The sequence below is a fragment of the Cervus canadensis genome, chromosome 5 (assembly GCF_019320065.1).
Source record: "Cervus canadensis isolate Bull #8, Minnesota chromosome 5, ASM1932006v1, whole genome shotgun sequence".
Classification (NCBI taxonomy): domain Eukaryota; kingdom Metazoa; phylum Chordata; class Mammalia; order Artiodactyla; family Cervidae; genus Cervus; species Cervus canadensis.
The window spans coordinates 18,531,350-18,545,086 of NC_057390.1; the positions used below are offsets into that span (position 1 = coordinate 18,531,350).

The 13,737-nt window shown below is 40.8% G+C and overlaps 1 protein-coding gene across 2 annotated transcripts in view; it reads right to left on the reverse strand.

The window, feature by feature from the left end:
- FEZ2 (fasciculation and elongation protein zeta 2) overlaps window positions 1-13,737 on the reverse strand; it is a 44,067-nt gene that overhangs the window by 25,835 nt on the left and 4,495 nt on the right. For both annotated transcript variants that reach the window (XM_043468320.1, XM_043468319.1), the window contains exons 2-5: window positions 13,396-13,504; window positions 7,175-7,291; window positions 4,642-4,783; window positions 3,307-3,575 (exon numbers count right to left, since the gene is read on the reverse strand). In XM_043468320.1, coding sequence (XP_043324255.1) covers window positions 3,307-3,575; window positions 4,642-4,783; window positions 7,175-7,291; window positions 13,396-13,504 — 637 coding nt within the window. The remainder of the gene's footprint in view (window positions 1-3,306; window positions 3,576-4,641; window positions 4,784-7,174; window positions 7,292-13,395; window positions 13,505-13,737) is intronic.

Consider the following 13,737-nt stretch of genomic DNA (forward strand, 5'->3'; position numbering starts at 1 on the left):
GATGAGATGGTTGGATGGCATCATCAACTCAATGGACATGAGTTTGAGCAAGCTTCAGGAGTTGGTGACGGACAGGGAAGGCTGGTGTGTTGCAGTCCATGGGGTTGCAAAGAGTCAGACACAACTGAGCAACTGAACTGAACTGACTCTATCAAATCTCATTAACCAAGAAGAAGATGTACTCTTCCAACATCTCCTCTAAACAGAGAGCTCAAGAGGGACAGGACAGCCTGCCCAGCCCACCAGAAGGAGCAAGAGACATGGTGACTACCACATCGGAAACAGCTCCCCACAGCACTGCCAGCAACTGCCTCAACCAAGCTTTTCCTCTTCTCGGTGGAATCTGTTACTACCTGAAGTTACAAGGTCTAGTCATGCTTTTCTGTGTGTAGTGCCTGTCTCCCTTGTTAGAATATAAGCTCCAAGAGGCCAGAGGCCTTATCTGTCTTATTCACCACTGTATCTTCAACAGCGCCTGGCACAAGAAAGATACTCTGCAAATGTTTACTGAAGGAATAGTTTTATCTTATTCAACATGTAACAGATTAACTTTAAAAACTAAATCAACATTTCACTTTCTGAAGATACTCAGAAATTTACTTAATATGTATGAATAGCATCTCTAAGCCCACTAATTTTTTTTTTCACTGTAGCAAATGTTTCAAACAAAGCATGCATCCAAAATGAAAACCTAAACTCTGCTCTGTCACACTCACATTTCACTACAGTCTCTCTGGACCAAAAGGAGCAAGTTGGCAATTACGGATAAAGTACTACAAATTGATGCTCTGTTTCAATGAAATGTGCTTAAGGGAAAATGGCAGGAAACCATTCCACATTTAATGAAGAAGTCCAAGTCTTTGATAGATATAAAACATATCTAAGGTAAAAAGAAAAAAAGTGGCCAATGTCATTAGAAAACAAGTAATGCATGATATCTATAAAAGGGTCACCAATCCCTGGTGAGTCAGTTGGTAAAGAATCCATCCTACATTGCAGGAGACTGCCTGCAAAGCAAGAGACGCAGGCTCGATCCCTGGATCAGGAAGATCCCCTAGAGAAGGAAATGACAATCCACTCCAGGGAAATATACTTGCTAGGGAAATCCCATGGACAGAGGAGCCCAGCGGGCTACAGTCCATGGGGTCACAAAAGAGCTGGACACGAATGAACAACTAAACCACCGAATGTGATAGCCAATCCACAGAGATCAGGCCTTGCCAAAACTGCATGTTATATAAAAGGGCTGGAAAGGCAGTATCCTGGAATCTGTTTCGCCACTGGCCATTTCACTTTAAAGTTCCTCTGGGCCACCGATCACTATTTTCAGAATCCTTGATAGGTTTCAGGCTCCTGGTGTCACAAATGGAATGGCTTTTTGCCATCCTTTTAAGCTTCACAATGATGGAGGGAACTAGTACCACAAGCTTAGTGATGCCATAATTAGCCTAATTAAAGGTTTTGACACAAATAGCAGATCAGGACTCAAGAAGTAACTTCACATGTCCAAATATTGGGGGGGGGGGCGGGAAATTACTATTCCTGTGAATCTATTTCAAGGCTAATAAAGGTTCAAATAAGACCTAAACGTTGCCTTGTCAAATCCATTTCTCAACATAAATAGCACGTAAAATCACACAATGAATCCACTCAAACCCTTTTTAAATGGGAGTTAGAAAAAGAAGCATTTAAACTACTCTAGGGATACATTTATTTTCCTCACCTAAATGTTAACACAAATAAATGGAGGAATTACATGCAATCCCTAAAATTAGATAAGCAGAAATTACCAACCATGCCATGACTTTTTAACTAAGCATTTTATTTAATCACACCTGCATAAAAGGACAATTTAAAGGGTACAATTTATTTTTTAATTTGAGATACAAAATACTGTTCCTAATATTTTAAAGCAAACTTTATCCAGGGCTGTATACTCAAACAAACGTTCTGGTTTGGGGAACGTCTTGGTGGGGATTTTTTGTTTGGTGGGTGCTGTTTTCTTCAGAGTTGTCTCTAGAAGTCACTAAACACTTTAACCAATATCACCATTTCTAACAAATATTTTGTTCCACATATCTGGCAACTTTTGCAAAATCTGTTTATAAACTATGTCTTTTCTGTGTACAAATAACATTAAACTAAGAAAATGTGCATATACTCATAGGCCAAAGACAGTATAATGAATGGGCTAAATAGTAAGATTCTTTTTGGTTTGTATTAACTCTCATTGGTGGTTCCACATCCCAGAACTGCCATGCTCTTTCCTGGATTCTATCAGAGTCTGATCAATGAGATCTATTTCTCTGATAAGCATCCTTTAGAAAGAATAAATCAGACTTAGTCAAAGACATAATTTTTATAACTGCAAGCCGTAACAGCCAGTTTGATATAATTTGCATTATCATGTTATCACTATCGTGAATTTAAAAGGTACAATCCATTTAGAAAATGAATCCCTTTGTCCAACCATTCAAGTTTAAAATAAAACCAACACTTCTTCACATGCAAACATAAACGTGACAAGATACAAGGTCTCAACTTATCAAGGAAAAATGAAATGCTCATAAGACCAACAGGAAATGTATCTCAAATACTTAATAGTTAACGTTTACAATGAAGTTTAATCAAGTGAAATTAACAGCACCACTTATGGAAAATGAAAAGCAGAAAACAAAAAGCTTTGTACCAAAAGTCAAAGATTCAAATATCCTCAAGTTGTTTTCACCAGTCAGTAATAGTCTGGTCTGCCAAATACTAGGCCAAATGGGTGATGTCATGGAATTGCCTGCAACATCCTCTCATTCCAACTTCACTCATAAATCAGGAGAAAATGATTTAAATGTCAACCTCTGCTTTTAGGCTCCATATAGTTCAACTACCTCTAAAAGCACCCCATTTCTTACCATATAACTCACAAGGGCTAAGCAAAAACAAGAAAGCAGTATCATTCAGTTGCCCACCAGCCAAATATAAAAAACCCCTATTAACATTTTCATGTACTGAAATGGTCACCTGCTAAAGCTTTTCCTTCAAACATTCTCTTTTATTCCCCCTCTCTTCCTTCTCTTTACCTCCCTCCTCCTACACATTTCAGCACTGAGTTATCCAGATAACCACCATACCCTCGCCACAAGAAAACACCTTTTGGAAGGAGCAGAGTACACTGGTAGCCTAGAACACGACCCTTCAGCTCTCCGGTGAGGACCCCCCACGCCCTGCTCCTGCACATGTGGGTCCTGCCGCCTCTGCTGGCCTCACGAGGCCGCTTCCAGCGTGTCGCGCCGCCCACACACCACCACTTACCGTGCCGGGCATGTGGCTTCTCTCGTTCTTCCCGTTCTGAGAGCTGCCGTTCTTGAGTTTCTTTTTCTTTTTGGCTGTTTCTTTGTGCTCTTTCTGCTTGTTTTGCACTTCGATGAGAACAGAAATAAAGCTGTTCTTCACTTCTTTCTCAAACTCCAGTTCGTCTCGCAGGGCCAGCTGCTGCACCAGCTCTTCGGAGTACTCCTTGATGGCCGTCTCGATTTCTTCCAGCAGCTCATTTAATTCAGACACCGACAGCCTTTTCACCCCTGTGACCGAAAAGCAAAGCAGAGCGGACACTGAGACCGAAATGTTTCAAGGCAGCACAGCAAAGTGTTTCTCGCCAAAGAGGAAAAACATCATATTCTGAGCAATTAAACTGTTTGTAATTGTCTCAGACTCCTCAGACTCCTGGTGGGCAGGTCTGAGTAGAGGTAGGTGGGGGAAGTTGCTTCTCAAATGGCTGAGAAGTGTAACAAAATTTTTCACTCGTCTAAAATCAACAGTTCCATGAACAGTACTTCAGTCAAGACTTAAGAAGCTTGTGCAAGGAAAAGAACACGCAAGCAGAGAGTGAGTACGGGAAATCACTGTACTGAAAAGAAATCACAGACCAGTGAGCAGGGCTCTGGGGCACTTCTGAAGACAGGAAAAGTCTATTTGAAAGAATTAAGCTAAATACATACTTAAACACACATGCCCCAGTGTGTGAATTTTACTGAGAACTGGAAAGATGAAGGGCAGACGATTCCCTGAAGACCCTTTTCAGGTTTTTCTCAGAACTTCCCTTTATTCTAAGGAAATACTAGAGAAATAGGACATCGTTGAAGCCTTAACCCCAGCACCTCAGAATATGACTATACTTGGAGATAGCATCTTTAAAGAGATAATGAAGTTAAAATTAAGCCATTAGGGTGGGTCCTAATCCAATGTGACTGATGCCCTTAAAAATGAGAAGATGAGGACACAGATACACCACAGGAAAGTCCACGTGAGGACAGAGGAAAAGGCCTCAGAAGAAATCAGACCTGCTAACACCTCAGTCTCAGACTTCTAGCCTCCAGAACTAGCAAGAAGCAAATTTCTGTGGTTTAGGCCACCCAGCCCGTGGTATTTTGCTACAGCAGCCCAAGCAGACAAATACAGGATTCAAAGGTAAATATGACACTGTCCCTAAGCAAACAAACAAATGCCCTGAGTACCACCGGGGGGAGTGAGGAGGGGAAGAGTATGCGACCCAGCCTGTGAGAACCAGAGGTTCCCGAAGGTGGCCCCGCTATACGGCTGAGGTACACCAAGGCCCAGGCAGCACTAACTCAGGTGGAGCGTTCTTACTCTCTTCATAGCTGCTTGTGCTAGACCTCTTAAGAGTTTGAATTTCCTGCGAAAGCATTGAAAGCCGATCTGACTGGGTAGGCGTTTCATCATCTTCTGGGTCTGGTGATTCCTGCATCATTTCTTCAATTTCTTCAATCACCTTCCAAAATATACAAACCATTGTTAGTCAAATACACACAGGTAAAACGGTCCATCTGTAACACAATGCTCGTCTGCAGCAACCAGAGTAGAAGCCCCCCAATTCCATATTAACTAGCAGTGCGCAGGAGTCGGTGTTCTGAATAATCAAAGGTTTGTAAGAGTACACGAGGTTTATAAAAAAAAAAATTACAATATACTAAACACAAAAGTAAACAGCACATGATTGAAGACACTCAGCCCACATGAGTTGGCCCTATCAGATCTTGTAATCTCTTGAGAGGTGCTGCTAAAAATACGTGCATAGGACCTCCCTGGTGGTTCTGTGGTTAAGAATCTACCTGCCAATGCAAAGGACATGTGTTCAATCCCTGGTCTGGGAAGATCCCACATGATGAGGGGCCACCGAGCCCATACGCCACCACTTCTGAGCCTGAACTCCAGAGTCTGTGATCCTCAGCAAGAGAGGTCAGCACAACAAGGAGCCCAAGTGCCACAGCCTGGGAGTAACCCCCCCTCGCCACAGCTAGAGAAGGTCAGCACAGCAACGAAGACCCAGGGCAGCCACGGGTAAGGAAATATTAAACACACACACACACGCATAATCTACCTGAGACATGCCAGAACTGGATCACAGTTATAGTGAAAAGAAAGCCAAGTGACAGAGAATTTACCGTATGCCACATCCAGCTACTCAATCTAAAGCTATTTAATAAAACTGACATAAAATTTATGAAATGCAACAATGTAAAAACCTTTACACATAAAGCAAGAAACTCTGGTTTTGGCAGGAAAGTTTTCCTTTAGCAACAGAAAAATAATTTCATATATTTAATTCAAGGGAAGATAAAGGGATATTTAGGGACTTCTCTGATGGCCTAGTGGTTAGGACTCCATGCTTCCACTGCAAGGGGCAAGGGTTCAATCCCTGGTGAAGGAGCTAAGATCCTACATGCCACGTGGCCAAAAAAAAAAGTTTGCCATTAAAAACAAAAAAAAAGCAAACTTATGGTTACCAGGAGGAAGGGGAGGTAGGATAAATTAATAGTATGGAATTAACAGATGCACACTATCATATATATAAACAAGATAAAGATTCACTGTATAGCACAGGGAACTATATTCAATATATATATACACTATAATAAGTTATAACAAATCTAAACAATAAAGATATATACATTATGTATAAACAAATCACTCTGCTGTATATCTGAAACTAGCACAATACTGTAAATCAACCAGACTTCAATAAAAATAACTTTAAAAAAAATAGACTTAAGAGTTTTAAAAAAACACTATTAGGGAAAAAGTACAATATGAAGCAAGTTTAACCCTTTCAGCACCATGGAAAAATAGAAGCAAACCTGAAGGAGTGGGGATTACACTAATTTAGTAAGAAGAGTTTCCAAAACAGGCATTTCTAAACACAAAAACAAAAAAAACCAACACAAAAAAAATAAACACAAAAACAAGACACTGAAAGAGCCAAAGAATCTGTTTCTGTCAGTCAAAAGCAGGGACAGCTTGGTTTTCAGGCACAGAACCGAGCAGGCGATGAACTCTCAGGGTCACACCTCTCCCCAGAGTATCAAGGTCTTCCTGCACTCAGTCGTCTGACTTACCATCCTGCTTTTTAGGCACCACACTCCCTTCAAGCCTAGGATGATCCAACCACAAATATGATGAAGGAGCGTCAAGATGACACATGTTTAATGTACCCCTCCCAATCTTGTCATCATACATCTCTTTACTGACCTCATCTTTCCAACCTAAAAATACAGAACTCACAGTTTCAGTAGGCGTGGAACATGATTTCAGGAAGAAGTTCTTGCACCACAGTTTGACAATACAGCAGAAGTGGGAGGAGTATTCAGAAAATGAGAAAGCTGATTCAACAGGTTTTAAGTGAATACAGGGTTGACATCATTAGAGCATTCCACAGGAATAATGCTCACTTCTTTCCTGGGTGTACAATAAGGACTTCTAGTAAGTGCTAATGACTTTTCCATAGGTTTTAGAGAAACTAGGTAATTTCTGCACAGATGTAGTTTTCCCATGTCTGCTCAAATCTAACGAAAGAGGAAAAATTATAGTATTTTTTCTGATTCCAGTGGAAGCAACAGCCTTCTTTTAAAGTAACCTGCTATACTGTTTTAACAAAGCTTATCTTGGAAAACTGCATATATTGAAAGATGTTCCCAACTAACATAATCCATCTGCTTCAGATTACATATACTTTCTTCTTTCCTCAGAAGCTGTTAAGCCTATATTACCAGAAAACATAGGGAAAATAAGTCAGTTTCAACAACCTGTCACTTAATGGCCACACTAAGAAATGGTTTTGCAGCCGAGGTTCCCTTTCCTTGATGGAGGGGACTCTCCTTTGTACCTGGTCTGCAGTGAAGAGGGGCTCGTCGTTGACGCAGGAGACGATGATTGAGTGCATATCCAGCTGTTCTCTCAGCTCCTCATCATCTGAGGTATCAAAGAGCAAGCTGTCACTCATCTAAAGACAAAAACAACCCACTGTTAAAAGCAGGGCCTTCTGATCACAACAAAGTCAAAGTGTCTGGGTCCAGAGGGCTGCCAAGGGAAGCATCTGCTGAGAGGTTCAAAAGGCAGACCTCGTTCCAGTTACTCTGCACCAGGCAGTATGTGAGGCACATTGCGCAGCCACCTCAGACAGCAAGGAGAGGGATGCAGAACAAACATGAAGCTGCTAGGGCGCTGCATCCATTCCCTTTTGCCCTAACCGACATACACTTTGTTGTTTATTTCACGGGGAAGAGGGTCCAGGAAGTATGAAAATATCTGGTATTCTACAGCAATTTGTAGAGAATTACAGCAAATGGGGGTGGGGGACAGACAGGGTTAGTAGCAAATGTTATTTAATTAATGATCTAATAGGAAGATTGGTATATGTCAAAATTGCACAGAAGACAAAAGTTTGTTACTTGCAGACTAACTTCTAATACAGTGAAAGACAAGCAATCAAATTCTTGGCAGAAGGGAATCGTCTACAAGGGTCATACTTAGCCCTTCCAGTAGAACACTGACCTTTATGGACTACATCAAAGGATACCCTTGACTTTCGATTTCCTAGTGGCCTAACACACTAGCAGATACTAGCAGGAGCTAGAAGGTGGGGCAGGGGTGGGGGGAGAAGTCTGGGCATATATTCTGCTATCTGTCCCCTCCAGACTCCAAAGGCTGCAGCACCTGTCGAGCTGACCTCGCCTGCATGGCTTCTCTCCACAGGTCCTGGTAGCTTGTTCCCCTCCTGACCTCTCTTCATGCCTAAGACTCATGCTAAAGAGCTGCTTGCTGTTGGCATCCCCAGGGTATCTCACCATGTCTAGCTCATACGGTGTCCTCTAACCTGCCCGTGCTAATATCAACAGTTCCTATAATAATGGCCTCGAGTTTACTAACTGTAAAGGCCTAACGTGGAAAACCCAGCAGCTTAAAATGGACAAGCGATCATCTAGCTATCCTCTATCCATCATGACATGACCATCCAGACGATGAATAAAACTGAAATTAGAACTCTATTCGTCAGACAGAGTGGAAACTGAGTTCTCAGGGAAGAGATGGGCAAGGAATTACGTAAGAAGCAACTGTGTATTTTTTATTATTATTTACTTTTGGCTACCCTGGGTCTTCATGGCTGCACACAGGCTTTCTCCAGTTGCAGCGAGCAGGGACTGCTCTCTAGTTGCGGTGTGTGGGCTTCTCAAGGCTGTGGCTTCTCTTGTTACAGAGCACAAGCTCTAGAGAGAGGGCTACCATAGTTGCGGAGAATGGGCTCAGCTGGTCCACAGCATGTGGAATCTTCCCAGACCAGGGATCAAACCTGTGGCCATTGCATTGGCAGGCAGATTCTTAACCATTGGACCACCAGGGAAGTCCATGATCATGTATTTCTAACAGATAGTATATGATTTAAAAAGATAGTATTTTACTTGGGAAAATCATTTACATATATATATACACATAAGTATACACATATGCATATATATATAATTGTATATATGTGTGTATATAAATATACTATATATATATAAAATTGAAGACACAATTGGATGGATGTAGGTCCCTACTACCTTGATAGTTTCTCACAGGTCTCACATTTAATGGAAAACACGCACCACAGAGTAAACAAAAAAAACCTGCTGGTGAGAAATCCCAGGGAAAAAAACCCCAGTGCGCGGCCTCTGACAACATCAGGCCGGGGGAGGAGCCACAGCAGCCCTCCCGCCCTATCTACCACCACAAACAGCGAGGCCGCGCTGCACCGAAGTGAGGACACACCTCCTCGTCAGATTTCTCATTGAACCATCAGGCTGGGACGTTCTCAGAGAATTTACCTCTCATGTAACCTTTCTCAGAAAGCTACTCCAGAACATGCTCCATTAAAACCAGGAGGAAAACCAAAAAGGAAGCAGACACTGGATCTATCCCAAGAAAGAGGTGGAGGGGATTCTTGTAACAACAGGAAGTAAAGATCCCAGAATGATGGCTACAGAGCTAAACTAGACAGTAGCTGGTTCAGATTAGAATTGTTACTGCAGAAGGAATCAAGAAAAACACAGGGGAAAGAAAAGAGAGACTGACAGGTTGCCCAGTGTGTTTCATTTACTAAAGTGAGCTTTATGGCTCTACTGAGGTTGAATTAATGAGTTGATGATAACCTAAATTAACCACAAGAAGGCAATTATTATGACCCGAAGGAAAAAAATTACAAGAGTAAACGCCATCATAAAACGTACTTAAATGTTTAAATGTGAACATTTAAATAGTCAATACAAATGATGAAGATGCAACGAAATATTCTGACATAATTATATTGGGACAATGAGGGAAAACCAAAGTTTTTGTGAGGGTTATGGTTGGAGAGACGGATGACTCAGAGACTGCTAAACCCTCATCCTCTGGGTTGAAAGTCAATGAATAAAGTCTAAAGTTGAAGAATAAAATTAAGTAAAATGACAGGAGAATGTTATCTGCTAGAAGAAACAGTTGAAGTAGCTGAAAGTGGTTGCTACAGGTAAGTGGAAGTCAAGGATGATAAGGTAAGTAGGGGAGAGACTGCTTTTTCATGTTAAGTTCTGTAGCTTTAGTTTACTTTTATTAAACTAAGTTACCTGTTAATAAGAAAGGAGAAAGGTCGAGAGATCTGGCTCTTGATGAGAAAGGATGTTTAATTTCAAGAATGTAGAAGCAGAGACGAAACGGGCCACGTAAGGATGGATGATGACGTAGAGTAACCCTAAGAATTACACTCACTGACCCTAAAACTTCAGCACTCTCCTCCCCTCAAATTACAGTTCTGTGCTGTAACTTGAGGACCACAGTTCTGTCTTATTTTTTTCCCTTAATAGACAAGTGAAAGTTTTAAAATTACTCGTAAGGAACACATTTATTATCTTCTATTTCTACTCTTGAACATACAAAGATGCATTCAATAAAGTCCCGGTTTCTAAAGAAACACGCATGGTAGGAGGAAGAATATGGCTCAGGAGATGTTCCTAAGGCAAAACAATTCAGAAGCATCCTATCACTTAAGCATGATCAAGAATGGCACTGGATTTAGAACAGGTTTGCAGCTACTGCCAAAACACATGAGTGATACCAATAAGCCATTAGAATAAATTTCCATGACAACAGAAATAATAATCCCAGACCATCTTTCCAGAGAGGGAGCCAAGCCCATTCCCCACAGAGATGGCATATGCTAAGGGCTGGAATCCCTTTCGGGCTTTGAAAACTAACCTTGGCTGTCATGGGTATCATTCTTCACGCTCCCATTAGGCATCAATGTGCCTTGTCTTTGCCAAGCATTCCCATCACTCCTTTCTGTGCCAGGTTTAGATACAGAGCCGTGGTTCTGTTTTCCTGTATGAAACAGAAGCTGCCTCAAATGGAAAAAATGTGCCCCTATAAGAATTTGGAACGTACCAGTTGCCTTCCTCTAGAAAAGACCTATCACATTTAGAAGTGTCCCATCTTGAACATCAATTTAAAAAAAAAAAATTAAAAACTGAAAGCTAGGGAGCTGTAGTTTCCTGTTTGTCTCATCCGAATGCAAAATAAATCTCTTCCCCTTTGTCAAAAAAAATTTCATACAAACCCTGTTTTACAGTTAAAATAATCTAAAAAATGGTTTCAAAAGATAAGTTTTGCATAATTCAGTTATGGAAATAATAGGGGACACAGTTGGCAACTTCCCAGGTTAAAAAAATTAATTATATGCTACCTAATAGAATAACATGGTTCCTTCCTGCATAGTGCCTTGCTGTGCATTTGTTCTTCAGGAAATTAACATGTGCTACTCATTCCCAAGACCTAGACATCTCATCTTAGTTGTATTCATCACCTGTGTAATCATGTGAAGATAGACAGATGTTAAGACTTCCCTGGTGGTCCAATGGTTAAGAATCTGACTGCCAGCGCAGAAGACACAGGTTCAATCCTTGGTCCGGGAAGATGCAACATGCCATGGGGCAACTAAGCCCAAGGGTCCTAGGGCCTGTGTTCCGCAACAAGAAAAGCCACCGCAATGAGAAGTCCTCGAGCTGCAACTAGAAAACAGTCCCCACTTGCTGCAACTAGAGAAAGCCTGCTGTCAGCAACAAAGACCCAGTGCAGACAAAAACAAATAAAATTAATTTTAAAAAAAGATACTCATATGTGAGACAATCATTTGTCCATTTTAACCTACTGGGTTCTCCAGGTGAGCTTTTACAATGAGCATGAGTACTACATTCCAGGTCACTACTAATCACTATCTTTGGTTATGCCATTGCTCTGGCATCGAAAACAGTCAAAAGGCAGATAAAGGGAGTGACGTCCCAAGAGGTAACCAAAGAACAATATTCAGTAGAACTGGATTAGATGTCCTGTTCATGTGAATAAAGTACTTCTCTTTGAAACTAGGAAAAGATCTCCTCTACCATTTTTATCATGTCAAACAAAAAAGTACTCACTGGCTGGCTATTGTGGATACAGCACTATGTAGTAACATAAAAAACAGTTTTAAAAACTTTCCACCATGGTCTCTGACCCTATAGTCTTACTGATGAGATTATTCATTTGTTCACTCAACAAACACTTGTCTTAGTTCTCACTATGTGCCAGGCACCGTGATAGTTACTGAGAAGACACATACAAAGATATCTACCAGGAAGTTACAATCTAATGACAGATCCACAAACATAATTATTAAGAGACACCAATGATGATTTAAGACACAGATCAAGTGCTGTGAGAACCAGCACCCAGGAGACTTGGGGGTCAAGCTCTGCAGGACATGTAAGTCCTTTACGATTTTCACACCCCGACAAGTGTGACGATCCCCAGAGAGGAGTGCATTTTCCTTCCTTGCTGGGATTTAGTCTGTGGCTGAATGACCATCTGTCAGAGACGCTGTAAATGGGGAATCCCCCCAAGTGAGAGGTTGGATTAAGTGTCCTTTAAAGTCCCTTCCAACTCTAAAATTATATAATTCCATGAGATCAGCAAAAGCTAAAACAGTAATAGGCAGCTTCAGAGAGGAAAGGAAACTTGAACTAAGCCCAGAATGATAGCTAAGATCCAAATAAATAGAAGACAGAGGATAAGATATTTTGCTTTATTCCTGCCCCTAAATGTATGTCAGGTCAGCCTGCAAAACAGCTTAAGGAGATTAATAACTGGAACAAATAAATCCTGTATGTACTAGAATACAAAGAAATATAGTCAGAATCCTATATTTTACTAGAAATAGTAGGCAGCAAGCTTTTCTGAGTCACACTTTTAAGAAAATCGTTTCAGAAAACATTAACAATGCTATTTAAAATACAGTCCTACTGCATTATACTCCCAGAAATTACACAAATACACTTAATGAAATAAGGAGCATGCCAAAAGACCTGGCATGAGTTCACACTGCTATTTGATGAAGAATTTAAATAGTCCGGCCCTGAAACTTCCATTTGGCCTCCTTTCTCATCAATGTTAAACCACACTGTGATTTTCCACTTAAAGCAGTTCTCTTCCCTTTTCTGTCTCCTTTGCTGTCCTTCCAGCTGTGCTCACACTCCTTACTCAAGGTGTCTCCACTTCACAATTCCAAGACATACATAGCAGCCTCCAACAGTTAGCCAAGAACACATCAGAACACCAAGACTTAAATTGTCTTTTAAAGGTTCTCTGGTACTCAAACATGTTACATCCAGCATTAAATTCATCAGAAAGTTAACTCTCTGTAGATACTCTAGGATCCTCCATATATTAAATCAAAGCCTAAGGTTCTTACTGAGTATTCACAACGTATCAAAGCTATGTTATTTAAGCTAGGGAAAAAAAATGCTGATCATTGCTGTTCATACACAGGTGATGAAATTTTAGCTAAACATAAAAAGCTGAGGGTGTGCTAGGGAAGAACTGGAGGGAAATGTTAGCAAGTGGACAGTAGCAAAAAACCAAGATGGCAAAAGAAGACCACTTCACTTGCCATAAGCTTGGAAATAAGAAGCAACTCAATGAATTGCGGTTAGATAGAAACACTACTTTTTAGTTCCATTATCAGAATCAGTTATTCAGAAGCTATTGGTGCAAATCCTAACTTACCCCTTTTTCTGAGAGATTCAGAGTAAGCAAATGCAAGGTCCTAGTATGAGATGACTTCCAGTCTACAGGCATTACATTTCCGTAATTATCTGTCAGGGCATTCCAAATCCTTAAAAAAAAAAAAAACTACAATCAATGAAAGTTAACATTCTATCATTATTAAACAGGTATCTAGTACTACAGTGAAAGAGAGAACAAAAAATATCACAGCAAAAAAAAAAAAACAAACAAAAACAGGAGGCCTACTGTTTCTCAGAAAAGCAACAACAAACCAGAGCCTCCTGAATAAGACTAAAGGAAAACCCAACCATCGGGCTGACAAGTCCTGAGGGAAGACAACAT